The sequence below is a fragment of the Saccostrea cucullata genome, unplaced genomic scaffold (assembly GCF_032062105.1).
Source record: "Saccostrea cucullata isolate Sc308-1 unplaced genomic scaffold, CSIRO_AGI_Scuc_v1 ctg118, whole genome shotgun sequence".
NCBI classification, from domain to species: domain Eukaryota; kingdom Metazoa; phylum Mollusca; class Bivalvia; order Ostreida; family Ostreidae; genus Saccostrea; species Saccostrea cuccullata.
Genome location: NW_026938921.1, coordinates 160,952 through 178,547, shown reverse-complemented (window position 1 = coordinate 178,547; position 17,596 = coordinate 160,952). Strand labels below are relative to the sequence as shown.

The window sequence follows — 17,596 nt, the reverse complement described above, 5'->3', positions numbered from 1 at the left end:
TTGAACATATTTGATCAGATTTTTGGTTTTTATTTTATAAACACATTTGCTAAATCATGTAGGCCTCAATGCAGATTTTTTTTTTTATATCAGTGATGATCTTCGGTTTTTATTTTAAAAAGGCATTACTACTTTGGAACACAATTAATATTTATGAATAATATTAAAAGAAATATTTTGATTTTTAAACATTACTATTTAATAGTTTTTGGAAGAAATAATCAAATTTTGGAGATTTTTTATGAATGGTATACGGACACTGAGTCAAAGTTACGGGAAATATTAAGGGTTTCATCACATATGCCTGATTTTTACAATAAATAAATCAATTAATTAATTAATTTACATTATTTATTTACAATGTATTTATTTATTTATCAATTAGTTCATTTATTTATTTTATTTTTTGCTACAAAAAGAACTTTTCGATAACCTGAAACTTTCTAGCCTCTTATTCCAAAGTTCAGATGACAGTGATCGTTCTTCCTGTATATTATATAGGTGGCGCTATTGAAAATGTTTTGTCCAATGAAATGGGCTATTGTAAAAGAACGGAGATATGCTATCTGCATTTTGATTGGTTCACTTCAAAATAGCCAGGAATTTTCAAAACAGAAAAGAGTGTGAGTGTTGGATAAGTGGGATACTGAGGAAAGAAAATGAGGAATAAACCAGAAAAGGAGAAAAATCAAAACATCCAAGTGTCTGTACGATGCAGGTAATATATTTAATACTATCAAGTGAAAAAAAAGTCGTGTCAGATCATTCATTACTCGCTGATCGTTGTCGATAAACAAATCTGTTGTCAAACTTGAATAGACTCGATGACAGCCAGTTTTTCTCAAGCAGAATTATCAATAAATTAATATTTTTGTACATACATGCTTAAAAGGTTTTAATTTATGTCCTGATCATCTCTCAGCTTATCCCCATTTGACTTAATCATTTTTTTTTACTGCACATCATGTGCTATATTTTGTGAATGCACGTGAAACACAGATTACCGGGACGTGCTAGAAATCCTTAAAATACATTTTTTACAGAAATTAAAAGCAAAAATAGGCTTTTTTCGTTCCAGTGAAAAATATTTTTAAAATCAATTTTCTAACGTGTACTACTTTTCCTCATGTTTATCCAGTACTGTACAAACTTAATGAAAAAGTTTCACTTTTTGTATTTTGTCACAAAGTATGAACATTTATGTAACGAAAATCACAGGAGTTGGCAGTTTTATCAATAAACTTTTCCATGTCCATGAAAAAGTTTCACTTTTTGTATTATTTTCACTAAGTATGAACTTTTGTGTAAAATATGCTTATACTCTATATATTTCATATTTAATTACTAGTCCAGTTTTCTCTGAACTCTGTCCTTTTCTATAAGTTTTCCAAACAATTCCAGTTTTTACATTTCATTTTTATTTATAGGCCTATCAATGACATTGAGAAAAAGCAGGCTTCCTATTCAGTGGTAGAATGCAATGGCGAGAAGAGGGAAGTAATTGTGAAGGAGAGATTAGGAGTCAACCCTAACACAAAAACCTTCTTCTTTGACCATGTCTTTCCACCGGCAGCAAAACAGATAGATGTGTACAAGAAAGTTGTCACTCCCATTGTTGATGAAGTACTCATGGGATATAACTGTACCATATTTGCGTATGTATAGCTCACAGTTTGACCTGGAAAAGGAGGCTGGTTATAGCTCCTTGTCAATTGATAAAACTTGATTGATTTTGGATTCCAGAGATTTTTGAATTTGCATTTTATTAAAAAATATATCATTCCAACATTTTTATTTAATTTTTTTTTTTAACAAGAAAAAACTAAACTAAAAAAAGGCAGTGCATTATTTTGTTGAGATATTTGACCTAGTTTTTAATTTTTTATATGTATTATTTCAGATATGGCCAGACTGGTACAGGTAAAACCTTCACGATGGAGGGAGGGCGAGTGGAGAATCACGACGTGTCCTGGGAAAAAGATCCCTTGGCTGGAATCATTCCCAGGGCCATGTTCAACATATTCGAACAGCTCTCAAAGTCACAGGTTTGTAGAAATGCAGTCTGTTTCTTGACTAAATTTTTAACCAATTTGATATGTTAGTATTTAAACTAGTGACAGTAGTTTATTTATCTACATGCTGTGTTCGTGTTGAATAAATGTTTAAAAAAAAATTGAAGGTGAATTGTAGGTTTCATTAAGTTGAAATGTATACTGTTTGAACTTGATCCAGTAAATGTTTGAATTTGATCCTGAAAATGTTTGAAGTTGGTCCTGTAAATGTTTGAATTTGATCCTGAAAATGTTTGAAGTTGATCCTGTAAATGTATGCATTTTATAAACATCCTGTAAATGCTTGATTTTTTATCATTTGTTTATTATGTAAATGTTTGAATTTTATCTTGTCTCCTTCCTCACTCTGACTGTAGGATGTTGAGTTCTCTGTGAGGGTGTCCTTCCTGGAACTGTACAATGAGGAGCTGTTTGATTTACTGGGCTCCTCAGAAGATGCCCTCCGCCTCAAGATCTACGAAGACAGTACGAAAAAGGTACATATGGATGAACATATACATTTGTAATGTTTGTACAAGTCAAATACAGATGTACAAGTCAAATACTTCTAATTTTCAGCAGTTCAGTTGATTTTTTTTTTTAAATTGTCTAAGATAATGTTCATCAAAATGTAAAAAAGTGAAATATATATTAAAACCTTTTAAGATTTTCCTTTTTAAATTAATTTTGCAAAACACAGGCAATTTTTTTCCTCCAGATATTGAATTTGATATGGGATAATTTATTTTTTGTCATGCTTGTATTTGAGAATTATTCCTTTTTTTTCTTTTGGATAACAGGGCTCAGTCATCATACAAGGCCTAGAGGAAGTGGTAGTCAGAAATAAATCAGAAGTTTTTGAGATCTTAGAGAGAGGCTCCGCTCGAAGACAGACAGCAGCTACTCTCATGAATGCTACATCTAGGTTTCATATATTTTCATTGTTTTGTTTTTTTTAAACCAACTCGATTATTCTGTTTCATGTACATAATTTTTAACTTTTAGTTTATTGCAGCAGTCTTGAGCAAATTTTCTGTACAACGAAATATTTACATTACATTGAAGTTAATGAAACAGAATTACATTTAGATTTTTATTGTACATTATTTGTGAGTTAATATTCACATGGTTAATGAATTACCTGTTTCTTAATTACAGTCGTTCTCACACTGTGTTTTCTGTGACAATACACATCAAGGAGAATACAATAGATGGGGAAGAACTGCTGAAAACAGGAAAACTCTATCTGGTTTGTTATATTAACTTACCTTCATGATTTAAACAAAAGCATCAAAATAAAAACTAACATTCATAATAAGAGCAGATTTGCATATGATCTGGAAAATTTCAAGCAACAGATGAAAATGGGAACTCACAAATAAAAAAAAATCCATATTTGTTTTAAAAATTCAAAATTGTAATACCAAGCTGTTAAGTTGTGTAGATTAGACAAATTTAGATCTGTATCAGAGACTGTATTTTGGTACGTGAACAAACGAAATTTTTTGTAATTAAACAAAGATTTATTATCTGTTATAGGTGGATTTGGCTGGAAGTGAAAACATTGGTCGCTCTGGTGCAGTGGACAAGAGAGCCCGGGAAGCCGGTAACATTAACCAGAGTCTGCTGACCCTGGGGCGGGTCATTACCGCTCTGGTGGAACATGCACCACACGTCCCGTACAGGTAAGCTGTCACTAGTATATGATCTATAATGGAGATATTATAGCTCATTAAAGAAATTACACTTTGGATTTAGTATTGATGCCTTTAATTCATGTTTTAGTACAGGGTAGTTCATTTAAATTCAGCAGTATCTTTGAACTCTTTTGAGCTACATTAAAAAATCAAGAATTTGGCAAACCTACATGGACTTCAGCAGAAAGAAAAGCCAAATAACATACTAATATTTTTTTTTTTTTTAGAAAAATCACCATTGTATGTATAGAAGTACATTCATCCATGAGCATTACCTCTATAGTATCTGAATCTTTATAATGTTTTCAGAGAGAGTAAACTGACCCGATTGTTACAAGACTCCCTGGGAGGAAGAACAAAGACTTCCATTATAGCTACCATCTCCCCCGCCTCCTGCAATCTAGAGGTAGGTTAACAAGTACATGTAAATACAAATGTAGTTAAAACAAACAGTGAACATACTTATTACAAAGTAGCGTTACCCATTACTATAAATGACTGAAAAATTGCCCAATAAACTGAAATGATTCATCATTTCATGTAATCAAAAGGACAGAAATGTTGGAATTCTTAATGACATTTTGCTTTTAAAGAGATGTTAGAATTTAATCAATTCTGTTTATAGGAAACGTTGAGTACTCTAGATTATGCCTTCCGAGCCAAGAACATCCAGAATCAACCCGAAGTAAACCAGAAACTGACAAAGAAGGCATTGCTCAGGGTGAGTGTAGATTAAGTTATTGTAAAGATACCTCCCAGCTTAAAGTGCTTACATGTACATGTATTTGCCCATCAAGATATAAAAAGGAAGGAAACCTAATTTCTCTGTGTATTTAATTCTTGTCATGGATCACTGTCTCATTTACTTATTTGTACTTTGCAGACATACAATGAAGAAATTGAGAGACTAAGACGAGATCTTCAGGCTGCACGAGAGAAGAATGGCATCTTTCTTGCTGAAGAAAATTACATGTAAGTGTTATAAATCTTAGGGATAAATTAAGATTGGACGTATTTATGTTTGTTTTTCATGTCTTGGCTAATGTTTTTTCTTGTATCTTATTTAAAATTGTGTAAATAAACTCTACACTAATCCCTTTTTGTTGCATTCTACATGGTGAAAATTTTAGGCTTAGAGATACATGTAAATTATTGAGTGATGTAGACATTGAAGATGTAATTTGTAATTTTTTTTTTTTTTTTTTTTTTTTGGACAGTGCCATGCAGACTAAGATTAGACAACAGGAAGATTCCATTCATGAAATGGAAGAACAGCTGGAAGTTCTCACAAAAGAAAAGGAAAAAGTACTAGAATTAAAAATTTCCTTGTCATTATTGTCAAGCCACTAGCCATCAAAAACTTTTAAAGTTTCTAAATTTTTATTGGACAGTAAGATTAAGTTTATGATATTTCTGAGAAAAAAGCAAATTGTAAAGGAAAAAATGAATTTAATGATATTTTTTGATGGATTTCTTTTTTTAAAAAGTAATTCCGTATTTTCTTACAGATAAATGAGTTGTTTAAGACAACACAAAAGGAGCTGGAAGAGACAACTAAGACACTGACAAAGACAACTAATCACCTGGTGCGGACAACAGGAGCGCTGGAGGAGACCGCCCAGACCCTGGAGGTCACGGTCAAGGAGAGGGAGGAACAACGCTACCTGGTGTCACAACATGTCAACGCTGAGAACTGTCTCTATGGGGAGGCAACTCAGGTAAAAAAAAAAATGTTCTCTGTACTTTGATCAAGGGATAAGCTATTTACGTATGTAAGGGTATGGTTTCCACAAGATAATTTATTAAAAACATGCAAAGTTCTTGATGTTAGAAGTATAATGAAGACTTTGGATTTTCTATAGATAATACGTTTTTGTGTAAACTTAGAGGGATTGCTTATTTTTCAATTTCATTGTTTTGCTTAAGTTGTAAAAATGAGTAGTTTAGAGTAACAGAATAAACTTTTTTCTTTGTGTTTAAATGAAAAGTACAGGGAATTGTTTGCTTTATTCTTAAGTATTTAAATGTAGACTTAAGATACTGTCTATATATATGTGTGTCTATTGGATCATTGTAGTTAATGTCCACCGTCTCATCCACAATCTCTGACGTACACGGACTGCACGACAAACTGGACAGGAAGAGATCTGTAGAACGACACAATGAACAGTGTCAGACCGAGTTCCAGGGGGCGTTTAACAAAGAAATCAACACGATAGAGAGCAAGCTGGGGGCTTTTGTACAGTCACAGAAAGATTTCCACACAAAACGCACACAAAGCATTGGTAGGAGATTTTCAGATTTCAAGCTATACACTTTAAAAGGAGTATTTGAAAAAGACAATTGTAAAATAACATTACAAAATGTTGGAAATGTTATTTTACATGTAGATAGGAAGGAAAATTTATGAATTTATTTAAATTTCAGAAATCACAGGTTTAATGTTGCTTTTTTCCCGCTTCATAGTTTATGGAGGAAATACTTTATTGATATCTGATGGAAAGTATGATTAGGGTTTTAATTAATCATTGTTCCTTACATTTTATTTGATGCTTCTTAATTAGTACTGATGGCATGGATTCATTCAAACTATTATACTTTTAGCTAAAATGCTGGAGAAGGGAAGAAGTGAAACAGACACACTAGGGAACATAGTCAGCTGTTTACAGGAGAAACTAGGTGAACATGTGACCTCATTACACCAACACACTGACACACAGACAGAATCTAGGTTAGCCTGGATAGAGAAAACTCTAGAGGAGTCCCAAAATACACAGGTAATGTGTCTTCAGTTGATTCACAATGATTCTAAATTGCCCTGTGAAATTGTTTTTCCTCTATGTTATTCATGATATAAGAGGTAACAATAACTGATATTGATAAGTAATTTTAAATTTAAACAAACTTAAGACATTCAACAACAAATACCAAAATACCCACAACTACAGGTATTCTATAGATGCATTGATATTTGGAGTAAATGCATATACATGACTGTGTATCTTTTGCAGAAATTAGAAGCCGCCAGGCACCAACAATTCTATCAGGATACCTTTCTGACTTTAATGAAGAGTGCTCAAGAAAGACTGGAGATGTCTACACAAGTGCTACAGCAAGAATTGGAGCGATTTCAGCAACAGGTGGGTTTTAATGTTCTGGACCCGGTTGTATCAACGGTTCATTAAATTTAATGAATCATTAAGCCTAATGAATAGCTAAATTCTTAATGATGCATTAGTTAATGAAGGCATTAAAGTGTGTTGTACAAAACCTTCATTAGAGTGTTATTACTTAATGAATCATTAAATATTTAAGAATTCATTAAAGATCTATTAACATTAGGAAAACATCCCGTAATGCATTGCGTTACCACTTCCGTGGGCGTTTCCTTTGTTTACTATTTACTTATAATAAAACCAGTTTAAAAATCCGCCAAATTAGAACTCATTTTTAATTATGACGCAAAAATTAAAAAATTACGTCAATTAACCAATTCCGAGCGTCTAAAAGGATAAATCGTAAAAAACGTCATTTCATCAAAAATCAAAAACTCTGCTGCACAATGACTGATGGAATTCAATTTAAAAACAATAGAAATCGGGGGAAAAATTTCGATTCAAGTGAAATTCAACTTTTAGCTGATCTAGTGGAGAGAAATGTTGACATCATTAATAGCAAACTCACAAACAGTGTTACCAACGAGAAAAAGAAAAAAAATTTGGGACAACATCACTGCACAGATTAATGCATTAGGGGTTTCCAGTCGCTCAACTAAAGAAATCAAAACTAAATGGACGAATATGCACCAGACGGCAAAAAAGGAATTTAGCAACAACAAACTTTCACAGAGGCGAACGGGAGGAGGACCCTGCGCAAAACCTTTGTCGACGGTCAGCGAAAAAATTATCGACATCTATAAAGATTCTCCAACCTTTACTGGATTGTCTGGATTCGAGACTCAGGCACCTGGTAGGTTTGAGTTCTTAATTTGTAAGAAATACAGTGTATTAAAAACAAATTACTTATATTAAATGTTATATGGTCCAAATACAAAGACTGATTTGTATTTTTTCCGGGGGGGGGGGGGGGGGGGGGGGTTAAAACATTTATCGGAATAAAGTTACAAAATGATATATATACATGTACCCTAGAAGAAATATTGTGTAAATGCGCTAAAGTAGGCTTAACTATGAAAACTATAAGTACTGTGTAATGAACATAAAACATTTAATTATACCTGCGAAGAGGTCCTTTATATGGATTGGGCAGTAGCTATATAGATAAATTGTTTTCACAAGTCAACTGTGTGCAAATTGACTTGATTCGAATTGATAATACATGTAAATGTAATTTTAAAGGAGAAATATTGGTGTCATTCACTCAAGTCAAGTAGACACAGTTGTAATCTGTAAATACCTATTTCGGACAAACATTGCAAAAAGTCACTTCATATATATCTACCAGTTTTCTCCCTTTGTTAAGCTTTATATCGCAGCAGTAGACATCAAAAGGAAAAGCTTTACATACCTCCTGTATGCTGAATCAGGATCGTTTACGTTGTTTAGTTTCAGTTAAATATTCCAAACAAAAAGCTGTGTGAGTCTCTTCTTTAAATCCCTACCGTGATACACAGGCAAAATAAAATATAGTCCTTCATTCACAAAATGACGTCACTGTACTAACAACGCCACCTATCGTGCGAGTGGCAATAAACGTCGTGTCCTTATTATAGCACAACACATTCATGAATCAAGCGGGTGGTAATTTATTTGAGTTGGTGGTTTACCTTATTTCATTAAAAGGTTTTGTCATGAATTTTTATGTAATTATAGCATTTTCTGTACATGGGTGTACCTCTTTTGACAACTTTCAGCATAAGGAGATTGGGGATAGGGGTCTAAGACTATTTTTAGTTTACTCTGAAATTCACCCCCCCCCCCTTTTTCTACTCCACCTCGGACTAGACTCCTCCAATGAATTTGTAAAACTGAAATGTGTTTTTATTTAGAGCATAATGGCCAACAGAGAATTTGAACAAAAATTTATTATTTTTTAAGAAATAGACGAAAGCATAGAGATCTTGGGCTCACCCCAAACCGTGTGTCTGCTAACGGAATTGCTCAATCCGAGCGATCAACCTAAAGAAGGAGAGCAGGTCGTCGATGAGTTGTCAGATCTAGCGAAAAATGTGGTCACCGTGGAGGCAGAGGTTCACGTTTCTGCAGCAGAAAAACCAACAACGGCGATGACGAGCATGGAGCCAATCATGTAATTATAATAATAATTCCTAAATAAATAAATTGTGAAAAGTTTGCATAAATGAACGTCTTTTGATTCAGTAAATAAGTAAAGCAACTTAATAATGTATTACAATGTTTAGTTCTGCAATTGAAGTGGTTACCTTGATTCCGAGTGTCGTATATGTGTAGTGACCTAGATTTACTAATTGCATGTAATAAGTTATTAAATGCACACATTTTATGCTCAGATAAAAGATGGATGAGTTTTATTATGATTAAAATAATTACAGAACATTTTGACTTTATATATATTTCTTTACATGTACAGTGCTATACTAGTAAATGCACTTGATTAAACAGAAATTACATGTATTTGTAAATTAAGATTGCCATTTTCATCGTTAAAATTTAGCTGGCAAGTTTTGACAAGTAATAAAAGTTAATTAATAATTTATATATAAGTACTCAGTAGCATATGAATTAAACTGTGTAATAAATATTTATATATAATACTTTTTCTTGCAATGATTGCACACATCGGTATGTTAGCAAGTTTTAACAAGAATGTTAAACTTCCATCTTGCAGCAATAGTAATTTTCTTAACAAGCATTATAGGTCAAAAAAGGTGGGGATATTGGTCAGCGCAAGAGGGTAAAACCTGAGGACGTGACTCAAATGCAGTACGCAGTTTTGGTGGAACAACAGCTGAAACTACGGGAGCAAACAGAGTACTACAGGTTGATGAACAAAAAGCTCAGACGGGAATTGGATATGTCTTCTGAAGATTGACTGATTTTTTTCTCTTCTTTTTCATATTGAAGGATATTTCACTTCCAATATAATTATGATTTTGGAAACAACAAATGCATTTAAAGTGTTTGTATAAATATCAGAGAACGCTTTCTGTTTCCGAATTCTCAGTATTTTAATAAATAATTCTACTCACTGTCATCATTTTTTTTCCATGAATCTCACATATTGATAAATATTCAATAAAAAAAATTACAATACAATAAATGAATAAAATACAATCACCATACACCAGTGTATATACCAATGAACACCTCAACTAGCTGTTTTCATATCGTTTCACTGAATGCACATACAATACATGCACGTTCTTAAAAATAATGTTGCGTAATGTAATTTCTGATGTTTTTCCCATCCTCGGGTCCGTTGTACTGCCCTTGAATATTTCCATCGACATCCAAGTCTTGATCTTCGTCTATAAGTGGCTCCCGGAATAGAATTGCAAGATTGTGAAGTACAGCACATGCTCCTGAAATAAAAATATGTATGCAATTAAATGTTAACCCGGCAAGTACCTGAATAATGCAAATATTTTTACTTGCAGCCACGTAGCATCGTTTTTGAAAGTGGGGGGGGGGGGGGAGCAGCCAGAGAATTTTTTTTTTGATTTACCTAAAAAATATTAAAAGCAAAAAAAAAAAAGGGGGGGGGGGAACTGTTCTCTCGAAAATCCTATTTCGTGGGGGAGAGCAAGGATGGGGGGTAGAGGCCAACTCTTTTTTCAATGCCAACTTCTTTCAGTACCCTTTTTTGCATTCAGTACTGGTTTCCCAATATCAATTTCCTTAATATCAAACATGCAAAGTTTCTGAATATTTCCAATGAATAGTAATATTGGGAAAAAAAAGGGGGCACCCCCCCCTCCCGTTGCTACCTGCCTGACTTGCGAATGCTAAATAAACATGTTACTCAGCTTATCAAATAAAGACATCTACTCAAGCCTTGTTATGTACATTTACCAATGACTGTGCAGACCCTCTCCGGTGTCATCCGTATTTCCACATGGAGGACGTGAAATCGCCTCTTCCACCAACCAAATGCACGCTCAATGGTCACCCTGGTCTTCGAATGGGCCGAATTGAAGCGTTCCTGGGCCTGTGTCGATGGTCTCAGATACGGGGTCATGAGGTAAGGTTTACAAGCGTAACCGCTGTCACCAAGAACAATCCCATCCTTAATCGAGTGAAACTTCTCCTCTATAGTCTGCCTTATTCCTGACATACGGAATATGTGGCTGTCATGGGTACTTCCGGGCCATCTAGCTATATGGTGTGCTCTCCTTTGAAGTAAAATATAGCAGTTTAGATTTCAAAATAACAAAGAAAATCTCTCTCTCTCTCTCTCTCTCTCCTCTCTCTCTCTCTCTTTCTTATAATCACAGATCGCCTGCACATTTACTGAGTGGAAACCTTTCCTGTTCACATACGCTGGTTCATTTTGAGATGGGGCCTGGACTCGTACGTGGGTGCCATCAATACACCCTATGACACCAGGGAATCCAGCCAAATTAAAGAATTCTTTTTTTATGATGGCAAGCTCGTCATCTTCAGGCCATTTAATAAATCGGTGAGCCAGGGAAACAAGGGCTCTAGAAACTTTACGGACAACCCGAGAAACAGTAGACTTATTCACTCCAACAGTATCTCCGACGACTTCAAGAAAACTGCCACTAGCGTAATATCGCAATGAAATGAGTACCTAATGAATTGAAATAAAATAATAATAAAGGTCTACTCAATATATGAAGATTTTTGTCGAAAAAGAACCATTCGAAAAATTTAAAAATTTGCATGTACTAGTATTTTATGACAAATTATGTTGTTAATGATCGACCTACATGTAAGATGTTGTTCTAATTATTTCAAGAAAGAAAACATTACAAATCCTAAATGTTGATTTTTACCTTAAGGGACATTGTTAGGGAAGGTTTTGATGAGATTTTTTTTAAATGCAAATAATATGTATGAGTCATATTAATTTTAATTTCAGAAACGATATTACTTTAATGTGTGTTAAAATAATTTTGAGTTCGCCGGATTTTTTTATGCCATGAAATGTAGGCTAACTTAGTGTTCTTTTTCATCCGACTTTTCTAAAAGCGGAAGAGATTGTGATATGAATTGAAGAATTAATAAATCATAATGTTAGATTTTAGTTTTCACTTTTTATAGAATCACTTTGGTCAATCACGAAATAAATAACCGAATTAAAAAAAATAAGTTTCGTTTTAAAACTTTTTTTAGGTACAAAGTTCATAATATTCAATTCAAATCTAGTTTCGATTTACCGGCATAAAATCATGATATTAATTATTTACAAAACAGATTTTGTTTCATAATCCGTTCAAAATATTAAACACTTTATTGGAAATTCACCTGATGAAGACGAAATAATTAATGCAATCAAACAATCATGAAACACGCAGGATTGATGAGGTTAAATTTATTTTTTCAATGAACGAAAAAAGGTGAAAAGGTAAAAAATTTACAATGAAATTTGTTAAAATTTATACTATTCTAAAAAAAAAAAAAACCCCGCAACACACTGACACACAGTAAACAAATTATTATTAACAAATAAAAAAAAGGAGAACAATCATGAATTATGTATACAATATACAAGATAAGATAATTTAAGATTTATACAAGGACATAGTTATCATTATATATACATGTAGATCTCTATATATAGAGGCACTGTAAGTAACCTATGTGCCTTGATGAAGGGGAATTGTTTTTCAATCAAGAATTTTGTTGTCACGGTTCACCTGTTTATACTAAAACAATAAATAAATAAATAAAAACATTATAAGAAATCCACTTTAGGTATAGTTATATGTATTACATGTATTATTATTTAATTTTTATTCTTGGGTTATCTATGGGTAATGTCGGGTGACGCAATATGTGACATAATCAACCAAACCAAAACAAGGGAATGCATGGGGGTAGGCCTATATGTATTGTGGTGTTCTGCACCATTTTTTATGGACAATACATTGTATGACAAAGTAAGTTTTTTAACCAGTTATGTACCTGTAATCCCGTTGATAGTGCCTGTGACCGTCTAGTTCTGTGAATATGCATATACATCTACGATTTGTTTAATCTTTTTCCAAAGCGATATCGCCTACGGATGTCCTCGTCAGTCATGTTTTCTACAGAAAAACGTTCTCTAAACACTCTATCAGCCCTCCTTCTACCCAACTGACCAAACATTACGTTGGCCGCCATAGTTAATGAACGTTTAAAGAAGCCCTCTTGAGATTAAAGTTAGAGAAGTTAATGAAGGTTTACACATCCATTCATTAAAACATTGATACAACGGAATTTAATGACACATTAAAAACAATCAGTTTAATGAAGCTTTAATCATTCATTAAATGTTGATACAACCGGATCCTGAGTCTAAAACTTCATGTATATATAAGAAACACATTTCAAAAGATGTCTGAAAATGTATCCTGAATAAATGTATTTGTTTGAAATAGAAAAATTCATAAATACATCTACATGTGTAATGTATTATGTGCATCTTTGAACAGATAAATGTATTTGTCAAAAAAGAAAATCTGAAGGAAATATAAAATCAATGAATTTTTATCTGCAGAAGAAAGATTTTGAACAGACAACTCAGAGTTGGACAAACTCCATCTCAGAGCATCTGAGTAAGATGAAAAACATGGTGGGAGAATTCACAACGGACATGAACCATAAACTCAGCTCGCTCGAGCAATCTCAGAGCGAGATGAATGAACTCGATGAGGAATTGGAGAAAATTCTGATTAAGAAGAGAAAACTCTTGAGTGAGTCTAGGACCACAACTAAGGATTCTCAAACACGAGTGGACAAATTCTCAGAAGAAATCAGTATGGAAATCGACACACATGACAGTAATTGTCATGATAATGCTAAGTCTGTCATAAAGAAGTTCCAGGAGACATTTGTGTCACATGGAGAGGAAATCTCAAAGGTATGAAGTCTAATATTAATTTAAAAAAAATCACATGCCTTTAAATTACATGTTAAAATTCTTTTGAATAAAGGAGGAAGTTGGTGTGATGGGGGTAGGCTTTTTTGTAAATTGATAATATGCATTTGAAATAAGAAATGATTTGTATCTTGTATTAATAGCTTTATCATACATTGTATTTGTTTTGAATATATTTTATTGACAACATCTCAAAGTGATTGTATAATGTTTTCTAGGTATCCAGTGAATTAGACAGCTGTAGGGAGTCTTGTGGACAGATTTCTCAGAAAGTTAATGATAACATGGAGCAAGGCAATAAGGTACAATATTCAGGGAAAAAATATTAATCTTAAATAATGAAGTACCTGTTAACATTTAGCAGGTACTGGGGTAGAATAAGTTTTAATTAGTATAAATATTAATTGATTTGTTTTAAAGTATAACAGAAGATGATAACCTTATTTTCTTTTCAAATTTGAATCGAGAACAATATAATGTATGAACAAAAAAAAATTCGGTTGCTTATATAGGTGCTAAGTGACTATGTACAGAGACTGAGTGAAAGTGTGGAAAAGGAAAAATCTCTGGGGACTTTTGCCAAGGAAACTCACCATCAATGGTGGAATGGTGGAGGTTTAGGAATTTCACTGAAAAGATTGGGGGGAATGTCATTCTTGTGTAATTTATTCAATGTGTTGCTAATTTAATAAATTATTTTGTAAATTTGCATTTCACACAAAAATCAATTAAAAATCTTATTTCGAACCTAAGCTTCATGTAATTATGTGTGACAGTCTGCAGGAAATTCATTCTTGTGTGTAATTGTATTCTTTATCATTTTGTCTTGCTATAAAGACTTAATAACTTTCTCCTATAATTAAAGTGCCAAAAAGTTATTGAACTAAGGTTATATAGCTTACATGTACATTGCACAGAAAGAAAAATTAATATACATATACTTTGACTTATTTTCAGAGCATGAAAACAGACTGTACTTGCAGCTTAGAAAAAGTTTCAGCGAGTGAAGGGGTCATGAGGGAGCTAGTAGAATCTTCATCTGCTGATCTATCCAGTCAGAGTCATCAGAGCGATGGTCACATGACTCAGTGGTCAGAACAGTTACAGACAGATTTAGGAAATAGAGTGGAGGATCTCAATGTTTTCTTACAGGAGAAAATGAGGAAAGACTTACCAACAGGTACAGTAAAAATTGAGCCATGCATGGTAAAAGCAAAAGGAATAGGTATCATTTTTGAAGTAAAATAACTACCTTAAAACTTTAGTGCATGGACCTACATGAAATTTTAGAAGAAAATGAAAATAGTATTAAATCTAGATGTTAGAGATATTTCTCTGAACCACAAAGTGAACCTCCAATTCCTCTCCCCCCATAAAAACTTAGTTTGAAATTCACAGACATGAGGAAACATTGTGAAAATGTAAATTATTTCCCAACAGGCACCACCCCACAGAGGAGAGATATCACGTACTCCCAGAGTCTGACCAGGACGGGGCGCCACGAGGAGTTATTGGAGGAGTTTGGATTCCAGCCTCCTCCCATCAAGGCTAACCTGATGAGGAGTCTAGAGCTGGCCGCCCAGGAGGAGGAGACCGAGGGCGAGAATAACCAGGTAGTACACACAATGTCTATTTATAGTTAACCCATGAATACAGTTCACCCATGATTCATGTATCTCAAAATTACCATGAGTATGTCAGTGTGAGAAAGAAGTCCCTAACAAGTTTTTATCTAGGTATTTTAACTTCATTATATTGAATCCATTTCAAAGATTTTCTCAGGACCGTTTATTTTAGAATAATTAGAATTTTATTAATTTCTGTCATTTACATTTTAATAAAGCTAAATAACATAATTACAAAATTTACCCAGAAGTAAATGATAATCTGTAATTTTGTTTTTGTTTGTTAGATGGATGGTCTGGCCCAGGTGACAAGTAAGGACATAGCAGACGACGTCAGTGAGGCAGGAAGTGACATGTCGTGTTCCTCCACCACGTCAGGAGTGTCAGTGTTCAGCTACTCCAGCAAGGTACAGTTAGCACTGATTTATCTACAATTTTTAAAGATGCCTGTGCCTTTAAAATTGGGAACAATTCGATATAGCAAAACCATAAGCGGATTTATTTATGTGAAAAAAAGCAAATGAAATTGGGAAAAAAAATCAGTAATTTTTTAGAGGGAAAAGGGCGGATATTCGGACCTAAATTGGGTTAAAAAAAATTACTGGTTATTCCATCATAACAGAGAAGCTTAGAATTTGTTGGTGAACCTTTTATTTCCTCTGTTAGAGTGGTGCAAATTATACAATCGTTTGTCGTAGGAAAATGTTTGGAATTTAGGCCAAAATAAAATTATTGTTTGTTTGGAATTGCCTCCCGCCTCATTGAAATGCCCCCTCCTGAAAAAAAATTATTGACCAAAAGTAGGAAGATTTTTTTTTATTGCCCGTTATCACATGCACAATAAAAAAAAACACTGAAATGTAATGTCAGCTCTATGCAAAATTAAGTTTCTTTGTTGATGGTAAATGCTTTTTTAAAAGGTCAGAAAATGTGTTTAAAATTAAAATTTATCTTCAATTTTGAACAACAAAAAAAATTCCCTCCCTCCCTCCTGTGTCTGAAAACCTCCAGGCGGCAATTCCAAACAAACAATTTTTTAAGGGTGGCCTTAGCAATTTTTTCTTTAATTTGAGAAAGGATATAGACAAAATTTTTCATTTATAAGATTTAAATGTGAAAAATGTAGAAGGTTTGGACTGTAATATTTGGTTGTTCTTTTTGTAGACATCAGAAACCAAAGAGAACAAGATGAAGAAACCCAGAAAAATGAAAGTAAACAGTGCCAACATCACCCCTCGGAACAAAACCAGACTTCCACTCCGATCCAGCAACAACGATTCATAGAAAAAAAAGACAAGACGTTCACTTTTAGCCAGATAGAGTGAAAACAAAGAAAGATTTTATTTAAAAAAGAATGAATTCTGCAGATGTGTAAATGCCATGATCTTAGGAACAAAGACTGGAAAAAACTTGAGTTTGTGCTTGTGCAATACTGCTTTTACCACTTTCCTTAAAGTCTTTAGAAAAGCTACATGTACTACATGTATCTGCATTGACTGTTTGACCAGTATGGACTATAATATACCGTGGAGAAATACTGAATTATTATTAGTTACAGATGATGTCATGGGATTTTCCATCTCTATATTTAGTATCATTGTCATTTTCTACCCCTTCTCTGCTGCTGTCCTCTTTCCTCTAGTTTTATTTGTAATTTATCTGTTTTATAAAAGTGTATATATAACTTTAGTGTACTCAATCATGTGTAGTAGAAACGGAAAGTAAAATAAATGCATAAACAATGAGTAAGACTTGTGCAGTATTTTATGGTAGGAATATATTTTAACAGTCCTCTACCTAAATTTTAAGGCTATTTAAAAAGGAAAATGAACAATAATGTAGATTCATAAAGCTTACCAGTCAAATTGCATGTATTATAATAGTTTATAAGAATATAACTTTGGGCACAACAGCCCATCAGTTTACAAAAATAGAATATAGACGGTGTCATTTTCGGTAATGTCAAAATAACGTTATTTTACGTTAAGTTCTAGAAATTTATTTGACGTTACTTTTTTGCCAACATTTTTTTTATGAAGGAAAAATATAAACCCAGTAATTCCGCCTGTTATATAATGCAGTTCATTAAAACAAGTGAATGTAATTAAATTCTCTGCCCTTTTGCAAGCATATTGCAGTTGGAAATATAGGTATGATTTGCCTCATTTAATAAAAAGCTTGG

General features: G+C 33.2%; 2 protein-coding genes across 2 annotated transcripts; one reads left to right on the top strand and one right to left on the bottom strand.

Moving 5' to 3' along the window:
* The first annotated feature begins 566 nt into the window (after nucleotides 1-566).
* On the top strand, nucleotides 567-17,168 carry LOC134251794 (kinesin-like protein KIF11-A). The gene is made up of 22 exons (XM_062734210.1): nucleotides 567-718; nucleotides 1,428-1,655; nucleotides 1,901-2,045; nucleotides 2,429-2,548; nucleotides 2,852-2,976; nucleotides 3,210-3,300; nucleotides 3,591-3,736; nucleotides 4,058-4,154; nucleotides 4,374-4,469; nucleotides 4,632-4,720; nucleotides 4,966-5,053; nucleotides 5,257-5,466; nucleotides 5,826-6,033; nucleotides 6,353-6,525; nucleotides 6,760-6,888; nucleotides 13,409-13,771; nucleotides 14,008-14,091; nucleotides 14,302-14,387; nucleotides 14,737-14,969; nucleotides 15,230-15,402; nucleotides 15,702-15,821; nucleotides 16,579-17,168. The coding sequence occupies exons 1-22, from the start codon at nucleotides 660-662 to the stop codon at nucleotides 16,696-16,698; spliced, it is 3,183 nt and encodes a 1,060-aa protein (XP_062590194.1). The 5' UTR covers nucleotides 567-659; the 3' UTR covers nucleotides 16,699-17,168.
* LOC134251793 (putative nuclease HARBI1) lies at nucleotides 9,997-11,058 on the bottom strand. The gene is made up of 2 exons (XM_062734209.1): nucleotides 10,759-11,058; nucleotides 9,997-10,268 (listed from the first exon to the last, which is right to left on the bottom strand). The coding sequence occupies exons 1-2, from the start codon at nucleotides 11,018-11,020 to the stop codon at nucleotides 10,111-10,113; spliced, it is 420 nt and encodes a 139-aa protein (XP_062590193.1). The 5' UTR covers nucleotides 11,021-11,058; the 3' UTR covers nucleotides 9,997-10,110.
* Nucleotides 17,169-17,596: the final 428 nt, after the last annotated feature.